The sequence below is a fragment of the Malus domestica genome, chromosome 14, assembly GCF_042453785.1.
Source record: "Malus domestica chromosome 14, GDT2T_hap1".
NCBI lineage: Eukaryota > Viridiplantae > Streptophyta > Magnoliopsida > Rosales > Rosaceae > Malus > Malus domestica.
Window position 1 is genome coordinate 16,807,815 of NC_091674.1, and position 12,038 is coordinate 16,819,852.

Here is a 12,038-nt window from a genome sequence, read left to right on the forward strand (position 1 = left end):
TCTATATAATTTAGTATGACATTTTTCATTTGTTTATTTATTGAAATAAAATATATTAACGGTCGGGTCATACTACTGTTAATTTTAACACGTCGAGTTTGGGTTGAGTCATATTACTAGTTCATTTTAACAGGCTTGACACAACACGATCGGTTAAGATATTAGGTACGTCACGAAAACCACACGATCACCAGGTCTAGTACGAGTGCATAATGACCGTTTGAAAGAACTAGTAAAAATTCCTTGGAATGTAATCACATTCCTCTCAGGTACCTACAAGGTACCTACATGAACAGGCAGTTGGAGGTGTATGCGTTCGCATGTGTTTAGCATAACATAAAAAATCATACAAGTGCTTTTTTCAGAAGCAGCTTGGGGAAGTACCTTGTAAATGTATAAGCATCAATGTTGTCTAAGCTCAAATATCGCAGAAAAATATAGAAAACTTCAGCTACTGTGTGCTTAAATACTAACAGACTCGGTGTGCTTTTTTAAGGGAGCAGCCAAGGTGACCCAAAAACAGGAGCAACTATATGTATATAAGTATAGTATTAATAAAAGACAGACCGATGAACATGTATAACGCGAATCTATATGTCAATCAAAACCGATCGCCAAACTGAAGAGTTATATACAAGAAATCTGAAAACCAACAAGAACCTTCCATCTTCCCTTACACTAATCGAATCCACCGCCCGCAACGAACAAGTAATTTGATGCCATTTATATGACAAGGGAGTAAACAAAAATCAGCAGCTCACATATGGACAGGCTCAACACACGAGTAAAAAAAGAAACTACACACGGAAAAAAGAGAGAAGAATACGTTCATCTTTCTTGTTTGGAAACTAACTTCCCGTTGTGGACAACGAATCTGACTACCATTCCCATCTTCAATATCTATTTAACCCACGTCATTCTATCATTCATAATACGTTGCTCTAAGATCTAATGTGTATGCACTGCAAATAGAAAATCGAGTTCAATACTAATTTCACGCCAGTGTCATCTCTACCCCCCTCTTCCCTTTTGATTATCATTGAGTTTGAAGGAAACAAATGCATAAGGGCACAGCATTTGAATGAGCATAGCCCCAGAAACAAAACCAAAGACCAACCATATCTGTAACTGGCACCAAACAGTAACACAGAAATGGAGGAAAGAAGAACCTTCGTGCATTGTAACCTCTGCTTCTCAAACCATAATTCAATAAGGAAATAACTGGACTTCAATTGCTGGTTGCTACTAGATTGGAGGCTCAAATATCATTTCCTGCATCGTAAGTGAAGAAAAGGCCTCTCAATATTGTAGGTGACAATGGATATCTCTTCTCATTAAATCACAACAATAGGAAAATATTAAACAAGGCAAACCTGATCACACACAGGACATGTGTCACTTCGTTCCATCCATTCAAGAATGCAAGCAAGGTGAAAATGATGATCACATTTTGTAGTAATTTTTGGATTTTGTGGATCATACTCTGCAGAGAAGAAAGGAAATGATCTAGTAACTGAATGTGTCACATATTTAGAGGCAAGCAGAAAACAAAGAGTGCAGTTTGAATAGACAACTTCCAGCAACAACGTTGTTGAACACTAGAAATTAAATGAAGGAACTTCCTCTTTAAAAGAAAGATAACAGTTTAACTATACAATTCTAGAATGGTTGAGCTAAGGACTTTACCTTCCAAACAAGTGGGACAAACATCCTCTTCCTCTATTGCTAAAGTAATAGATTCCACTGATTTGGCAAGTTCAATTTCTGACTTATTCACTGGATCAAGTTCCAAATCCGTTTGGGCTTTGCAGTCCACATCCTTCAGGTCTGCACACTTGGGTGAAGCTTCTTGGGTATTTCCACCAACTGCTTCTTGAACAGAATCAGAATTTGTTGTTATCTGCAATGCTGCTTCACTCTTGCTGCCACAAATCTCTTGCACCGGTGGTGGAGTATGAGGATGCTCTAAAGCCGCATCATATGGAATAGGGGCAGGAGGTGGTCTATAAGTGTCAGGTATTGATGTATCCAAATTTGTATCAACTAGGAGCCCAGTAGAGAGTGCAGAGGCACCTCCTTGGTGAGACGATAAGGGAATGTGCTCATCCGAGGTCCTTGGACACTGCATTACAATTCAAGTTCAAGAGATATATAGAACAAGAAACGAGATAAATCACAAAATCGACTTCACTTCCAACACACTCTGACTTAAAGATTGAATTCATTGTCAAGTTGATTATCAAAGGCTAAATCCACTTAAACATTTACAAGAAACAAACAACCCCGCGAAATGTTTTTAACAAAAGAGACGTAGCTCAACACTAAAGAACAGTATTTAGGGTGAGTGAGGGAAAGCATTTTGCTTACGTAATAGTATGTTGGTGCAGCATTCAGCTCCGTTCCTTTGGATGAACAGCAGCAGCAGCCTCCCATCGTCTTCTTTTACTTACTATCTTCGCTGCGGACCTAGAACTCGAGGCACTTGGTGCCACATATCCCCTTCAACATAAAAAACACGAAAAAGGCTGTTAGACAACGGTAACAAGGTAATACGTTGAACAATTTCCACAACACCAACAAAATATAAATTACGATTTCAAACGCCATGTCCAATTACTACATTTCGAGTATTGACACCCCCAGATTAAACCAGCGGTTCAAACACAATAAACCCAACACGTTCCTAGTGATATTAGTACAAAACCCCCCACCATGTTAATTACTGCAAAACCCGATAAATCCATCATATTTAGCAGCAAAACCCAATTCATGGAGCTCAAAAAATAATTAAAAATTAGTGAAGAGCCAAACTTCTCCAATACCACCACCAAATTTTATACACTTTTGAACAATTATCACGAGTAAAACATCATCAAATCATCATGGAAGCAACTAAAGCAATCAAATTATACTTATAGAAACAAATATACAATCAGCTGTAAAAGCTCGAAACCAATGAATTAAAAGCGGAAACAAAAAATCGAACAGGGTTTTACAGAATAATTCTTCAAAAACCGAATAAAAAAACAAAGAGGATGGGAGAAGAAGTAAATAATATCAACCCGAATTTAGCAACGGTTTGAGAATTATTTGAGTACCTTTTTGTTGATTGAAGACGCTTCGATCGGAATCGGAGTTGGAATTGGGAATTTTAGAGAGAGGGAAGGAGGTGAGGAGGGAGAGAGAGGGTGGACTCGGTGGAGTGCGTTTTGGAGGTGTGATGGCTGTTGCTTCTTCTTTTTGTTTTTGGGTGTGTTTTTGTATGTGTGAACTTTTCAGAAAGGAAAAAAAAATAAAAAAAATACTAAATTATTAGTTAGGCTGAAAACTATGAATCCAGGTTCTCGCTAGATCCTCTTTATGAGGATCTTAAAAATTCATGAATTATGTCCGTTTATTTACATTGTGCGGTCAGAAATTATTTTAAATATTTTTATTTAAAATTAAACACAAACAGTACTTAACAAAAACTGACCGCATGATGTACGATGAACATACATGATTCACGGATCCTCAAGATCCTCACCAAAAGGATCCGGAGAGGACACTGTTGGGAAAACTATGAACTATAATAAATAAATAAAATATGTTTTTTGTTTGTGGCCTATTTCACATGGAGGATGCGGCAACAATAGTAAAGAGAGCAGAGAAATTGTAGAATGTTTAGAATCGCGTGATTCTTCTTATATCAGTGCCTTAAAATGTAGTAAACAAGATAAGATAATTAACTTGTCTTCCAAGTAAGTACAATTCCTAGGTAATCTAAAACCTAATCTAACTAGGATTTACACATTCACATATTATTTACACTCCATCTTGAGTGTGTAAATACTCAAGTAGATGTAACACCAGATTCAGCAGAGTTGATGAAGTCGTCTCATCGGCATTGATTAAGGAACATGCTAGTCTCAAACAAGGGAACTTGCATATGGACATAAGTCTCACAAGCCCCACTATGGTAAAACCCAATATGCGACAAAAACTCATGTCAAAGGAAAAAAAAAGGGTGAGTTAATAAAGTCAATCAAATGTCTACAGGCAATGGCAGAGCCACTTGAGGACCAGGAGAGGTCCGGGCCAACCCTGAAATTTTTCATTTTGTAGCTTCTCTTTGTATCCTTTTGGTTGGACTCTGCATTCTTTGACTTTATTATATTTCTCTAATTGACAAAAAAATAGTGTTCTAATTGAAGAAGCCATGCATGTTAAATTTTGTTCAACTTAAATGTAGAAACTTATAAAGGAGTTCGGTGTTTATAATATAATTACCTCTAAAAAAAAAATCGTGACTTTATCGCTTTCTTTTGATTAAAATTTTTCATTCCACTGCAAAAAATGAACCTTTTTTTTCTCATTAGTTATATTAATTTTTGTTAGTTTCTTGCATATGGCGTAGAGGCCCCTCATAGCTTCGATTTCTGGCTCCGCCAATGTCTACGAGACGTACACAAGGGTATGACTAGCCCACGATGGGTGCCTCGTTAAAATAGTAAAACCCTAAAAGGAAAAATGCTCCTAATCTTAAGGAAAAAGCGTACATTAAGATCAAGCGAGTATACTTCGGGATATTCTTCCTAAGTTTGACATTATTCCAAAGAGAACTAACAATGTTACAACTCAAAAAGTTTACGCATACCAATTCCTCTAACAAACTTCTAGAAAGTAAACTTCAACAGTGACTTGGTGAATAAATCGGCTAGGTTGTCTTGGGAACAGATTTGCTTGACTTCAATGTTCTGATCTACTTGTTGTTGGTGAGAGAAAAAAAAACTTGGGCGCAAAATGCTTCGTACTGTCTCCTTTGATGTATCCCTCCTTGATTTGTTCGATACATTGTTCAATACATGCTACGTTATCTTCATAAATCCTTGTAGGGACGTCAACAATGGGTGAAAGTCTCAGGTGCTTCGAATATATACCATTACTACTCTCAACCAAAAGCATTCTCAAGTAGCTTTATGTAAAGTGAGAGCATGGTTCAAAGAAGTCGAAACTAAGGTTTGTTTGGTTGACCTCCAAGATATTGTCGTGTCTCCAACAGTAAATACATGACCTGTTTGAGAATGTGTCTTGTGCGGGTCAGACAAGTACCTTGTGCAACATAACCAACAAAGCGAGAATCAACCTGAAAACCGAGGGGCTAGCAGTTCTCTCTCGAAATTGTAGGGATAGAACAAACCCAAATCTGTCGTACCTTTAAGGTAGCGGAAGATGTCTTCAACACCTGTCCAGATTTAACGGCAAATGAGATGTCCGGTATAGTGCATTTGAGCTAAGTACAATAAAGTGCCAATTGCATTGAGGTATGAAACTTCACGTTCCAAGTGCTCTTCCTTATCGTCTTTAGGACGGAAAGGATCTCATTTAGCATTTAGCGTTCGGACGACCATTAGAGTACTTGAAGGCTTCGTTTTATCCTTATTAAAACGACACAATTATGGGTATAGTTCGACTGATGGACAAGAATCTAAACAAGGCTCGATCTTTAGGTTGAGACAGTATTGAGTTTTACCAAGATCTTTCATTTCAAATTCTGACTTCAGGTGAGTGACAGTTTTCTCAAGCTCTTTGGGAGTCTCAATGAAATTCATGTCGTCGACATAAACTGCAACAATCGCAAATCAGGAATGTGATTTCTTCTGGAAAGTGGAGAATAAAGAGCCTCTTGAATTAGGTTAGAATGGCCTGAAAGGGTTGCCAGGTGCGATAATTTAGGTATGAAGTTTGTAAAATAGATGCGTTGACGCAAAATAGAGTTCGTGGTTGCACTACCTGCCATATAATTAACTTCCCCACTAGTCATAACTAGAAATAAATTAATTGAATTGGTCACAAATATAAGGAAACTCAAAAAATTGCATTCGAGAAAATGACCATAAATTCAATATCCAAAGTTTAAAACAGACACCGACAAATAGTCCAAATAAAGGAAATTGTTCAAAACTTAAACCAATAAAATAATTTGGAAGGGGGTTTGAATCCGGCTACATGTACGCCCATGCCTGCGATTCTATTCTTCCATCGGAGCAAATACCTCTTCAAAGTCAGACACCTCCATCTTTATATCTTCAAATTCCACAATCTTCAAATTCCACAACTTGAGCAAGTTTGATTCAAACTTTTAACGATGTGAATGATACTCAGCTATGACCTTGGCGGGAGCTCGGCATACTCGGGGTCGAACAACAACAATAACACATATCAATATCCATGGTGTTAGGTGCTTTACCTTTGTTCTTGAAGTTTGAGGTTTTATGAGCAAGGTTATAGTGCTTTTGGGCTCTGTTCCTCCCTTGGATGGGCCTTCACTTCACGACCTTGGGCTTTTGGTTTTTGGTTGCACCTACCACGACTAAAATGGTGGTTTGGGTGTTGATTCTCGCTATTATGTGCTTTAGGCATAGCGGTCGAGCCATTGAGTCCAGCTTGATGATTTTTCATCAACATCTAGTTTTGCTTTTCAACAAGAAGTAAAACAGACATTAAATTCAAAAACTTAGTAAACTTTTGTGCCTGTATTGTTGTTGTAAGACAATATTAGTGGCATGGAAGGTCGAATAGGTCATTTACAAGAGATCATGTTTGGTTAAGTCCTCGTTACAGAACTTGAGAGGTGATCAGATTTAACACACTTCAAAATTATATTCATTCACAAACTTAAGGTCTTGGAAGCATAAATGTTGCTAGTCGTGTCTTGCTTTAGGCAATAATATGTCTTTTTGGTGATTAAAACGATCTGCCAAAAAACTCATGGATCCTCCTGAATAAGGTACTCGGTTTGCAGTGCATCATGCATATGCCTTTGTATGAACATCATGGCAATGGCTTTGTTAGCTTCACCAATTGGGACATCTGTCTCAGCTTCTATGGTAGCTGAAAGGCTCTTAGTAGTGAGGTGGAGCTTTATATCTTCTACCCACTTAGTTTCTTTTGGAAACTTCCAAAGCGGTACAATTGAGTTTATTCAAATTTGACATGTCGATGTCACAAAAGGGATCAAGATTGTGCTTAGTGCAATGAAATAAAAAAGTATCAATCCATACACAAGGAGTACAACGTTCAGATTCTATTAGACATGTTTTGGTTTAAATTTTCTTGAAAAACTTGGGTTTTCATGGGTGTAGTGTTTTTAAGAAAACTTCCAAGTTTTCATAGCACTTATTTTAAGAAAAATAAAATTCGAGTTCGAATTTTATAAACTTCACATTCATAGGTTCCTGCAAGGAAACGAAATATATACAGAAAATATGCAACATATAAATGCATGTAAGTCTTCAAGGCCAACTACAATAAATAATTAATGGATAATTTTGGAGTTGTTGGGTTCCGGCCGACAAAGAAGAAACGGGCAAAAAGTACAAGTCCAATAGTTAATGCCTAAAAATTATTATATTTATTTGGTTGAAATTTTTGTTTGGGTTTGCTGATTGTTGTTACCAAGCTTCGTAGATGACATTCGAACTAAAGACTTTCCATTTACACATAATTCATACGTATCTATTTTTGAAATACATGATCGAAAATGCACCAAAAATAATTGAGGATTGATTAGTTCTATTTCCACCATGCTTTTCCATCGTTCAAAAGTTTAAACAGGAAATAAAGGTACCATCTCAGCAATTTACACCAGTAAATAAAGAACCTGAAAAAACTACATGATTGGAGAAAAACAACTCCCACGGTGCAAAACCGCTCTCCCCTCACGTGAGACCATGTCTTATCACGGGAAGAGAGAGAAGGAGAGAGAGGTAAATTATTCACTCTCCTCGGCAGTCTGCACATTAGATTTTGTACAAAACCATATGCTTCTAAAACCAAGCACATCATATAATACTCAAATGGCAGATATGATGATGAGATTAATATCTAATACTGATATAGAACAACTCAGGTATGAGCCCTGTACTACAATGTTAGGATTCGAGGGGGACGATACTAAAGCCGAAGACTCTCTACATCAGTCTATGATTAGATCTGATCTAACGGTTAGGGTAGTAGATACATATGTATATTATTATACAAACATACTTCCTTTTTTTAACATTCACATTTGTCGCTCTGCTTGTTTCCACTTCCTACTCCTGCCTGCATCGACGAACTCAGTGACCACAGATACCTCATCCAACGGCATCTGCAACCAAGAACAAAAAATATGACACCGAGTATTCTATTTATGCTTGTAAAGCATATATATAATTTTCTGTGTACACAATCATGAGTGAGAGAGACCTGCTGCGAGGTAAAATGTCGTTGTGCAGCATTGATCAATTGTTCCCTTGTTGGATTAGAATTCCCGCTTAACTACAATTTCAAATTGCAAGAGCTGGATTTAGTCGAAAGATTTCATCACCAGGCAGAACAAACAAAAGAAGAGCAGGAATCAGCGATACCCACAAGATTGAAGTGTCTGCAATACCTCCTCAACGAGCTTGTTCCTAGTTTTCCCAAGTTTACTCTCTGATCATCCACGCAACACATTAGGCAACACAATAATGGTGTACATAGAAATTCAGATATTCATACAGCATTAAGTGTAAAAGGATAACTATATATCAGAACATGAACATTATGCTTAGCCTGAAAACGTGTCATCTACTAGAACCATTGGAGTGACCGACACAAGCATATTGAAGCAAACCGTTTGTTATTACTTGAGTAGGAAATCATAAGCATAAAAACCATTTAATTCAAAGGACTTAAAGCAGTAAAACTCCCAATTCATAATTTTTATTCCTCACAAAATTTACAGCGTTGTTCTTCAAATAAGTGAAAGCATATTGAGGAGACTCATTTAGTAGACAAGATAAATTTTCAATGACAAACATGAATACCCAGATCTCTCTTTCCAAGTTACTTACCGACTGGGGTGCTTGGATGTATTGAACTTCTCTATAACTGCCACGATTCATTGACTTGGTTGCTGAGGATGGAACATATGGCCTTGAAAATCGAACTCTTGGTTTACTATGCTTATGGAACTCAAAACATCTAGCTGCCAAAAGAAATACAATTATTAACATTAGATTGAAGCTCTAAATGAAAGCCAAATGTAAACCATCATAAAAAGAGTGACCCCATACACAAGGATCCCATCATCAAGATCCAAAACAGGACAGATGTAGGGTCGTATCCTTCGTTCTCTGAAGGCTGTTTTCCCATTTCGAGTCCACAACCTCTAGGTTGCGATGGAACAACCTTACCAGTTGAATACCACACCTAAAGAAATTAGAATTGACTCAATTGATGCTTCGTTAGGTATGGTATATGCAACTTACAGAAATCATTTTCCTTATCACCGTGGTCAGAGCTGCTGCTAGAGTACTCAAGATTGGAATCTTCCTCATTCCCTGTAGGATGTTCGAGCACACTCAATGCATTCCTTTGCAGCTTAACTTCAACCCCATTTTTCAGAACCTTGTATCGCAAAAAATTAACGGTTTAAAAAATAAATCCCTAAAGTGCAGAATAGGATAACAATGAAAATCCATACATGAAACTCAAGTTTTGAAAGAATTTGGATAATAACAAGCCCTACATGGCCAATGATGAGAAGGATTCCAAATAAACAGAAACACAGAACAGAATTTCTGATACAAAATATATTCACAATTACATAAAAAAAAAAAAAAAAAAATGGAAGACATGATTGCTTATATGATGCAAAAAAGATCAAGAAGAATGAGAGCAAAATCCCGATTCCCGCCAATGAAAACCCACTTGGAAAAGAACTACAAATTGTAGTTGTCCACTCCAAGAAACCTAAAACCCTAAATTTGTTTGAAATGCAAGAACCTCAATTATTGTTAGAATACATTTAGTTAATCCGGAATCATATTTGTACAATTATTCTCACAGCAGGAAACAACAAACCACATGAAATGATATACCTTGCTGGCAACTAATGCCTAATTTTGTATCCCATAATTTGAAAGATATTTTCTTTCCATAGAATACAACAAATCCACATGAGAGCAAAATTGGCAAAACAGTTAAAAAATAAAAGCAATAATGGTAAACAAGTCCACAAATAACCAAATTAAGAAACAATTAAATTAAAACAAAAATAGTTGAAGAAAAAAAGTGAGAAGGAAGAATACCAGCCAGTGCCAACCCCCAAGGCCAACAGCTTTCTTGACCACGCCTTGAAGACCCACCAAAATAGACTTTGTTCTATTGTTTCCAGTGACAATAACCTTTGTGTGCCTGGGAAGAACTGAAAGTTCCTCATCCCCGCTTTCTTCGCGAAAAGGCGATAGAATCCGAGAACCACAGAGCTCTGCCTCCAGCATTCTTCCCACTTTCAATCAAACAGTACAACTTGTACTAAACCCAATCAAACAACCAAAATAAAACCACTTCACAGTTCAATATCCAACTTCTGAATTCGACAATTCGAGATACAAAAACCCATCGTTTTCAATCTTAAATCCGTTTTCTCACATGGGTTTTGCTTACATTCATTACTGCTAAACTTAACCAGACAGACTTATGAACCAATTTAGCCAAGAAAATCCCTACCACCAACTTTGATCCTGTGGCACAAGAAAAATGGAGGCCTTATGTTATAAATAAAACCAGAGACCTGCAGGGACTGGAATTAATTCTAGAGAGAGAGAGAGAGAGAGAGAGAGAGAGAGAGGAACCTTTCTTTATGAATGTGAGTAATTCTTGAGCTCTGACACGAAATCTTTAGGGAAATCTTCAATGCCAAACATAGAATTTCAATCACTGGTTCACGGGCTAAGCTTGATCACATTAAATGAAGCACTATTTCCTTCAGATCAAAGATATATGCTTTTAACCAAGCTTCTCTCTGCATGCAAAACCTGAATCAATACACACACAATATACATATGTATTATATATTCGATTTGTTTTCTCACAATTTCTGCATTGAATTTAGATTCAAGGGGATTTTTCTCTTTGAAAATTCACCAGAAACAGCTGAACATTTTTCAGAAAATAATAACATAAATAAATAAATCTATTTACTTCTATGGTGAAATTACGTCAGCACTCAACCAAAGCAAATCCCAAAACTTCTGTTTGGCAGCTGAGAAAGTGTCAGAAATTCAAAAATTAAAAGTTTTCCAAATTTTTTGGCCTATTTAAAAACTGAATTAAAAATTTATTTAAAAAAGCCCACTTGACTGAGCTAATCAGACAAATAAAAACCAACATGATTAAATAAAGTAGAACAAGCAAAACCGGCACAAAATTTTGGATTTTTGGTTCAACTGTTTGTGCCCCCGCTACTGGATTTTTTTTAATTTTTTATTTCAAAAAATAAGCTCCACCATGAATTCTTACAACTTGATGGCATTACAACCTGTGAAATTTACAAAAAAAAATATTCAAATAATTAATAACAGTGAGGGAGCTGCTAAAAAATAGCAGCTTTTGAAGCCAAATTCAGCAAAGACTTGAACTTAAACCAGTAAAAACTGCAAATGGCTGTGAAACCAAATGTGTCAAAATCCCAATTCAAAAAAGCAGAGAAAAAGTGCATTACCTGTTTGGATGCCGAGAAAATAATAGGAAGCTCTGAGAAAAACCCAGGTAAGAAAAAGTACCCAAAACAAGTTTTTGAATAATTTGGAGTGACCTTGAAGACTGGAGAAATGGAGGATTTGCAGATTATGAAAAATGCAGAAGCTTTTTTGAGAAAGAGTGAAAAGGATTGGAATTTGCTGATGAGAGAGAAAGTAGAGAGAGAGAGAGAGAGAGGGTGGGGAAGGAAGGAAGGAGCACACTAAATGCTTACCAACTGCCAAGGAAACCACCTGCCATTTGCCGTACAGTCACGCCTTTGTAACCGGTAGAAACGGGTAGTGCCGGTTGAAATGGGAGGCTCCGGCTCGGCTGGGATTTTGTGAGCCGGGTGGTTTTGTCGTGTAGTGGGAGCTTAAAGGATTAAACTAAACTGGATTGACTTAGTAAAGTGTTTGTTGCAGTGTCGGACTAACAAAAAAAATATTTATTTATTTCTTTTTTCTTTTTCGTATTTCTTTTCATTTTTTCTAGAACACTCTTCCTTT

General features: G+C 36.8%; 2 protein-coding genes across 5 annotated transcripts; both read right to left on the minus strand.

Moving 5' to 3' along the window:
- Window positions 1–570: 570 nt before the first annotated feature.
- LOC103454769 (probable E3 ubiquitin-protein ligase RHB1A) lies at window positions 571–3,252 on the minus strand. Its single transcript, XM_008394370.4, has 5 exons — window positions 3,099–3,252; window positions 2,368–2,499; window positions 1,687–2,122; window positions 1,374–1,483; window positions 571–1,272 (listed from the first exon to the last, which is right to left on the minus strand). The coding sequence occupies exons 2-5, from the start codon at window positions 2,431–2,433 to the stop codon at window positions 1,246–1,248; spliced, it is 639 nt and encodes a 212-aa protein (XP_008392592.1). The 5' UTR covers window positions 2,434–2,499; window positions 3,099–3,252; the 3' UTR covers window positions 571–1,245.
- Window positions 3,253–7,854: 4,602 nt separating this feature from the next.
- LOC103454770 (uncharacterized) lies at window positions 7,855–11,785 on the minus strand. 4 transcript variants are annotated; one of them, XM_008394371.4, is made up of 8 exons: window positions 11,513–11,785; window positions 10,644–10,813; window positions 10,098–10,532; window positions 9,276–9,414; window positions 8,859–8,992; window positions 8,395–8,457; window positions 8,230–8,301; window positions 7,855–8,131 (listed from the first exon to the last, which is right to left on the minus strand). In XM_008394371.4, the coding sequence occupies exons 3-8, from the start codon at window positions 10,287–10,289 to the stop codon at window positions 8,045–8,047; spliced, it is 687 nt and encodes a 228-aa protein (XP_008392593.1). In that variant the 5' UTR covers window positions 10,290–10,532; window positions 10,644–10,813; window positions 11,513–11,785; the 3' UTR covers window positions 7,855–8,044. The 4 variants fall into 4 exon arrangements, with proteins under 4 accessions (XP_008392593.1, XP_008392594.1, XP_017192762.1 ...); XM_008394372.4 differs by having other exon boundaries at window positions 10,644–10,826; window positions 11,513–11,781; XM_017337273.3 differs by having other exon boundaries at window positions 10,644–10,826; window positions 11,574–11,751.
- Between the last annotated feature and the right edge of the window lie 253 nt (window positions 11,786–12,038).

What these genes read in the sequence shown, in the direction of transcription:
- LOC103454770 (XM_008394371.4), bottom strand. Translation starts at nt 10,289, where the DNA reads ATGCTGGAGGCAGAGCTCTGTGGTTCTCGGATTCTATCGCCTTTTCGC. An exon ending in TTGGGGGTTGGCACTGGCTG is followed by an intron (nt 9,415 to 10,097) that starts GTATTCTTCCTT and finishes TTGCGATACAAG; the next exon opens with GTTCTGAAAAATGGGGTTGA. An exon ending in ATTGCAGACACTTCAATCTT is followed by an intron (nt 8,302 to 8,394) that starts GTGGGTATCGCT and finishes TTGAAATTGTAG; the next exon opens with TTAAGCGGGAATTCTAATCC.
- LOC103454769 (XM_008394370.4), bottom strand. Translation starts at nt 2,433, where the DNA reads ATGGGAGGCTGCTGCTGCTGTTCATCCAAAGGAACGGAGCTGAATGCT. An exon ending in CTGCACCAACATACTATTAC is followed by an intron (nt 2,123 to 2,367) that starts GTAAGCAAAATG and finishes ATTGTAATGCAG; the next exon opens with TGTCCAAGGACCTCGGATGA. An exon ending in CATGTCCTGTGTGTGATCAG is followed by an intron (nt 1,273 to 1,373) that starts GTTTGCCTTGTT and finishes CTTACGATGCAG; the next exon opens with GAAATGATATTTGAGCCTCC.